The 7,500-nt window shown below is 32.9% G+C and overlaps 1 protein-coding gene across 1 annotated transcript in view; it reads left to right on the top strand.

Moving 5' to 3' along the window:
* Window positions 1-7,500, top strand: part of LOC106869021 (uncharacterized) — a 10,269-nt gene that overhangs the window by 700 nt on the left and 2,069 nt on the right. The window contains exons 2-6 of the mRNA XM_014914514.2: window positions 1,776-1,970; window positions 2,349-2,522; window positions 4,901-5,047; window positions 5,834-6,192; window positions 7,014-7,110. Coding sequence (XP_014770000.1) covers window positions 1,776-1,970; window positions 2,349-2,522; window positions 4,901-5,047; window positions 5,834-6,192; window positions 7,014-7,110 — 972 coding nt within the window. The remainder of the gene's footprint in view (window positions 1-1,775; window positions 1,971-2,348; window positions 2,523-4,900; window positions 5,048-5,833; window positions 6,193-7,013; window positions 7,111-7,500) is intronic.

Below are 7,500 nucleotides of genomic sequence, written 5' to 3'. Positions count from 1 at the left end.
AAGGGGTGCAAGACAAAGAAGAAAAGTGGCTGCAAATATACAGCCTGCACTAACTCGTAATTCTCATACTTGCAACATTTGCGGGTTTCTTTGTAAATCGTTGGTGGGACTCAAATGTCACGTTCGACATAAGTATTATGACTGACAAAGAAAGTGTAGGCTGTCGGATCTTCATATGTCGAAACCGATTGGTTCTTACCAATCGAAATGCTTTACATTTTCTGGGAAGGGAGATAAGGCATCATACTTTTCCTTAAGGCAAAACATTTTGCAGGTGATTTGTACTGGAAGTGTTTTTATGCTTGCAGGAAAATGTGATTATATAATGAAAGTATGTCTATGCATTGTTATCGAAACAATTTTTGAATTTCCTCAATGTCACTTGATGTAATGAAGGAATTGCTACACATGTAAAAATTGTTACGTGCTTGTATTCAATGAAAAGTTTAAACATTTTTTTAAAGTTTAGTTGAATGAGGGCGATTATGACTTCGAGATAAATGTATTCTTGCTTTCCTCAATGCAGAAATAAATATGTGTTACTAATCCTTCCTTTTTAAGAATCAATTACTCATGTAAACCATGTGCAATAACGTATGAAACGTTGTGGTTCTCATGCGTAAATTCATTTCTTTTTCCCTAAAATTAAGAAATTTCAGTTTTTCGTATAGATTTAAAGCAGTCGTTCGCTTAAGACGGCCACAAAATGGAACATTTGCTCTTATTTTTGATTTTGAAATTCATTGTTAGCTAACCAAATAATTTGTGTGTGCAATGGCACATATTCAACAAAATTAGTGGTCGAAGAAAATGAGGCGATTGGCCGTAGTTTGCCAACCTTGCTTCCAGGGCATTACTGATGTGAAAGGAAATACCTCACATGAAATTCGAAACCAAATTAAAACTTTGAACCTCCTCTCTACATACCGATTTTTTTTTTATTGTGGAACGTACACAAGATAAGTGTCAACCATCTTAATCAATCAACCACACTCATTATTATATCGGTGTTACTGGAACCAATGCGTGAGAATCGCATCAAATGTTTACTACCATTTAGTTCCATTAAAGCAACGAGTTTGCAGAATCATTAACTCACTGGACAAAAGGCTTAGCGGCATTTCGTCCGTCTTTACGTCCTGAGTTTAAATTCTTCCGAGGCGACTTTGCCTTTCATTCTTTCGGAGAACGATAAAATGAGTACCATCGAACACTGGGGTCGTTGTAATCGAGAAGCCGTCTCCCACAAAATTTCAAGGCCTGTGCCTGTAGTGGAAAATATTATTTACTTCGGTGGAAGACGACGAAGTGGCAGAATCATTAACGTGTCGGGCAAAATGCTTAGCGGCATTGCTTCTAGCATTTTGCGCCCAAGTTTAAATCTTGCTGAGATCACCTTTGTGTTTTGTCTCGCATTGAGTGTGTTTGAATATTGTTGGGGATTTCTCTTCATACATATAAGTGTGGTTTCATTTGCTTGAGAGTTAAAGTTTGTTTTACGGACTAGTTTTTAGATGAATGTAGGACTCAATAAACATTCAAGAAGTAGAAAACACCTTTAAACATTAATAGTTACACTTCTAAGCGAGTATTGTATTGAGGGACTTAGGTTTTAGATCTAAGTTAAGGCCATTTTACTTTACTTATGCTGTTAATGTCATGAAACATCACACCAGCTCCTTTCCTTTAAAAGCACAGGATTTTTGTTTCTAGTCCTCTAAAGAAAACTATATTTATAATACAGTTTATATTTATGACACTGTTTATATTTGCAGAATACTGTGAAAAATGTTTAGAAGAAAGTGTCGTATCCGGATACTATGAACATCCAAAACGTTGTGATGCCTATGTACAATGCCAGTTTATTAATAAAACATTGATTGCTCATGAAATGTTTTGCAATGAAGGAACATGTTATAACAAAGACATTCAAAACTGCGACTATTGTTCAAAAACTATATGCCAGAAAAGTAAGTATAAACTTAACATTGAATTTTTCGCATTGAAACCAAATTCATTTAAATTTAGTTTATTTAAAAACTGAAACTGTTTCAATTCTTATTTCTAAGAGCAGTGCTTTTACACATTCTTAAGATCAACCTCATTGGAAAATTTGGGGGTTACAGTCAAAGGAAGAAGTGAATAAATCAGCCGTAAATTTTAAAGATAATATTATCACTAATACACTGGAAGCAAGTATTATGTTTAATATAGAGCAACACTCGTTTTTACTAAGATAAACACCGTACTAGTTTATATGTAATATAATTTGGTTTGGGATAAACAACAACAACTACAAACTTTTTCTTGGCTTCATTGGGCAAAAAAAAATTTATTTTTCATTGCAGAATGTAATTATGAAACAAAGTTTAAGGATGTTTTCTCTTGCAACAAATATTTTGAATGCGACCAATCGGGTTTCGATTACGAAGCAAAATTTTGCCCGATTCAACACAGATTCGACGAAAAAACATCACGCTGTGTTTCAGATTTCAGATGTGTAGGACCTATTATCACGAGACGTATGTTTACATTTATTATTTTCCTTTTACTTATTGTTTCTTTTTCACATCAGATAATTTGATCGGGAAGTCTTACTTCACGATCAAATTATATTTCAGTATTTAGTTACGTCGCTTTACTTTCTTAGTTCGTAGCTCTTACCTGATCTCTAAAATATATACAGTGGTCAACTTAAAAAATATCACCATTTAGTTTGAAAATCGATAAATATCTTTATAGTCATACACAATTTTAAAGTTAGTAAAGCAGTATATAGTAGCTATGTCGCTTTAAATTCTGAATTCAAACTCTACTTGGTGTCGGTCATAGATTCAAGTACTGTAGGCAGAAAGTTAATAAATCAAATCGTTTTAAGTAATTTACACAATTAGAAAAATATTACTGAATCTTTTAGCTCTTATAACTCACTCTATATTATAGAGCTGCTTGAATCAATTACATATTTACTTTTCAATTGGTAGAGTTCTAGACTATATGTGGTACTTAGTTATTTTTCTTTTAAAATTATGTTACCTACTGATGAACTATATCTATAAATATGTATGCATGTTCCTTTTACTGATTAGACATCGTGACTTGAAGGTTCATATTCTGAAAAAGTCTCTAAATACCGTTAGATCATAAAACATAACAGCTCAACTCAAATATTCCTAGTAGTTTGTTGTGAATCGATTTTTTTAATGATGGATAGAGATTCACGTATAACATGATAGATTTGATGTTATAGTAAGGGGCGTAAGTCTACATAAAACCCAGAAATTAAACAGAGATAGTGTGACTGCTCTACGCAAAAAGTAATCAATCACTTTTTTCCTGGAAATATTTCTTAAAATGGTCACACCTGCTGAAGATTTCTGAGCCAATATTTGGATTGTCCGCAGATGTGTCCATACAGACACAGCACAGGCTACGCATTCAGATTTTTTGGATAAAGTGTTCAGAAATAACCCAATAGGTTTACCATTAATTCCTTGAATTAATTCCATTAATTCATAAGTCCCGCTAGTAGGTCCCGTATGTAATAGGGCGAATTCTTATAGTTAGTGATAATTTACAAATTTTGAATAAATTGTCAAAAGTAAGACTTCTTGTGGCTATGTTACAGATGTATGAATTAACTAGTAAAACGAATATAAAAGATTTATTTTGCCTATGGTACATTTTTGTAATGTTCCTTGATGACAACCAGTTATTAAATTGGGTTAATGAGAAAAGGCTAATCTAAAGAAAATAAAATAATAAAATTGTGGTTATTTGTTTACTCAATTTAAGAATGCGCGTAAAGTTTTTAAGCTATAAGAAAGATATATAATACCCCCTATATATAAGAAAAATACAACTTAAAAGAAGAAAAAATGAGGGAAAGTACAGATGAAGACAAATCTTTTGTACCATCTCTGAATTGTGAGATATTATTTGCTATTGGTAGATCCATGAAAATAAATTGCACCTCCGGCCTTGGAAGCCTTTTAAAGACCGGTTTTAAAATGTCTTCTCTCTCGGACTGGTAAAGTTTTCATTGGAACAAAAAATTTTACAAGTTTTTTGAATAATTCCCAAAGAATATAACTCATGTTTACTTATTTAAGTATATTTACTTATTTAAGTACATTTTTGAAATAAATATAGCCTGTTAAAAACTAACAAAGTCTGTTATTTTTGCTCATTATCTGATATTTTTAAACGTTGATAGATCTGGTTATAATAATGAAAGATTGAATTTTAATAATTCATCTCTTGATTCTTTTCAATATATTCTCTACCCTTGATAATGAACATAACAAAAGATATTATGATTTAAATAAAATTAATTTGCATAAGCATTTTACAAATCACTTTAGCGCAAATTTAATGATAAAAGGTTCTGTGTTATAAAAAGATTATCTGAATACGAGATGACTGAATTATCTGAATTCAATGAGACGACTGTAGCTGTTTTGCAAACAACTTGCACGTACAATTGATACCAATCGAAAGCTCCGCATACCAGAAGCCAGCAAGTGTATGGGGTCAACAAGAGAGAATGCGCGCCTTTTCGGGGCCTACCTCACGACGGCATCATTGCGCACTGAAATGAGATCCCACTTACGAGATCAACTGGTTATCAGATATAGCTCAGTATTCTTCTAGCCATCGCTCATCGTCTTTTTTAACCAAATCCAATGGCTAACCTTTTCCACTGTAGTTTGGATATCGCTCATGGTGGTACTTAACTTACGATGAGTTAGGTTAAACGATAACTACAGTCGCCTCACATTGTGTCCAATGAATCCTCTACATCCGACTTCGATTGGAAAATGCTCCGCTTGCTTTCCAGCCTCTGTCTTCCTCGAGGAGATTTGCAAAACATTCAATCATTCGCATTTCCTTTTTTCAGCGTGTTCTGAAACATTCAAGCCGTCTAAAAGTATAGGAAAATTTTGGCAGAAGAATGCTGTAGGTTGGATTGAAAAGGATTGTGGTCCTGGTACTGGGTTCGACGTCAAAACATGCACTTGTGGTAAAATGATTCCTCTGCCTGAAGGTAAGTTCGAAAGCAACTCATTTAATTAATTTTATCAAGAAAGTAGATGTGTGTGTAGGAACGAAGGAAAATGTCTTTGAGTGAAAATGATTCGAAGTCTTAATACAGACAAAAGAGATGAATGGCAGGAAGATCATACTGTGTGTGTGCACAGAGTTCCCTTTTCGGAATGATATATGAGTAGAGATGAAAAAAGTATTGAGAAATTTGTACTTCGGAGAAGTATAGAATATAGGACTTGCATGCCAGTAGCAGGTGAGGTATGGAATCAAGGTAAGATCGGAGTGCACAGATACCGAGTGAAGAGAAAGCAGAATTGGATAGGAAGTTTTAGTTCTAGTTTTTAGTACTTAGCAAAGTGAAGAATGAGCCTACAGTGACAGGTTCAATATTGTCTTGGACTATATTTTATGAATATAGGTAATTATCTTCGTCATATATGCCTCTATTCAGAATTACAATCGAATTGTACTCAACTTTATCTTTTTGTGATCTTCTGTGGATCGCCAATACTCATTTTCTACAGCTATACATTTGTCATATACCTCTGTTATACATTTGGTTTATATTTGTACTGTAACTCAACTTGTTTGCTATTTACATATTGGGAATTACTTGATACATTCTAATTGAATATAACGAATAAATGGTGATTAGCATTTTAATGAAATTAAATTTTTACTCAAATCATTAGGCTCGATTTCTTTATGACTTTCTTACAATCGAACTACTATGAAATTCTAAGATATATGCTATTGGTCAAGTCTGTTTTTTTTTTTTTTCTAGAGAAAACTTGTCTATTGGTTGATCTTCCGCTGAAGAGCAATTCTTTTGAACTCTCCAATAAATGGTATGTGGAAAATGTTGACGTTACTTTTCGTAACAATGCTGCTGTATTTACTACTGGTTCTGCCCTGGTGATTCCAGTTTTGACAAACAACGATTTAGGTAACAGTGTTGAAATTAGTATGAACTTTTATCTTAAAAGTTCTCCCAAAGATTCGTACGCCATTATGACTAACGGAAACTGCGATCGTAAGCCTTCAATCAGTATTGAAGTCGAAAATGCAAACACCTTCCCAACAGTTGTTGGCTTCATGAAATTAGAAGGATATATGTTCCCAGTACAAATAAAGAAAAGAGTGGTAAGTGAAAGAAAATATATTGTTTTAAAAATATTTTTTTTATTTAAGTAGTCTGAAATTGAATAGTAAAAACGTAACTGATACAAAACGTGATGATGTATATCTTGAAAATATCATCTCTCATGACAACAAATGTCCATAAATCAAAGAATTAACTAATGCTTATTTCCCCCAAGTATATTTCAGTAAATGGCTTTAATTTCCACAGTCAAATGTATTATCCATTAATCGGAGATTAATCTTATTGACTTAAGGATCGTATCATTCCAAGCAAACTGATGATAATATTTGCGATCGGAAGTGAATCTGTTTCAGCATATTGTGTTTCTGATGTCAACAACGGTTAGCCGTAGAATATTAACCCCATTACTGGGATTAATTTTCGATAACACAGAGTACTTTTGCTTAAAATTTCAACTGATTAAACATCTTTTTCGGCTCACCACTTTAAGTGTAGCAGCCTGCACTTAATTATAACATATTTGTTCACCATAACATCGACAGTTACACGTTTTAACATAATATAAATTGTCAGTGATAAGAAATCCAGATCTTAGAATATCAGCGATATGAAGCGAGCGCTACGAATAGAGAATTAAGCTTGGAATTAACTGGGTTTTGCTTCCCTCAATTTACTTCCGGTTAAAAATAAATGTACGTCCCAACGCTCCATTTTTCTACTCTTTTAAGCTTGAAGAAAAATAAATATTAATTCTGTTTTCCTATTCATAGACTGGGGAGACAAAATTAGTATTCATCGTTATATTGCCAGTAGAAACCATAGACATGTAAGAATTAAAATAATATTTAATTTATTATAGGAATTAAACCAATGGTATAGTATCAAATTTGGAAAGTCAAACGATAAAGTGCGAATGTACTTGAATGGCCAACTTGTAGAAGAAAAAACAATTCCGGGTAAGTGAAATTATAAAATTATAATTTAATAAAAATATAAAATAAATAACAAGTTTAAAATATTTTCGGATCAACAAAAGCCCTTAACTTTTGTGTCGTGTATTTCAGCAAATCAATACTAATTCAATAGAACATGTTCATAAAACATGTAAAATTAATTCATTATACATTATTTACATTTGACGGATATTTGTCCTCATCTTCTTTGTTGTTAACACAACGTTTCGGCTAATATACCCTCCGGCCTTCAGCAGGTGTCTTGCGGAAATTTCGAACATGGGTTCTCATTCCTAAGGTATTTTTCGATGTTATTATTATCATTATTATTATAATTATTATTCAGGTCACTGCCTGGAATCGAACTCGGAATCTTGGGGTTAGTAGCCCGCG

The sequence above is a fragment of the Octopus bimaculoides genome, chromosome 14, assembly GCF_001194135.2.
Source record: "Octopus bimaculoides isolate UCB-OBI-ISO-001 chromosome 14, ASM119413v2, whole genome shotgun sequence".
Taxonomy (NCBI): Eukaryota; Metazoa; Mollusca; class Cephalopoda; order Octopoda; family Octopodidae; genus Octopus; species Octopus bimaculoides.
This window is presented reverse-complemented; position numbering and strand designations above follow the sequence as displayed.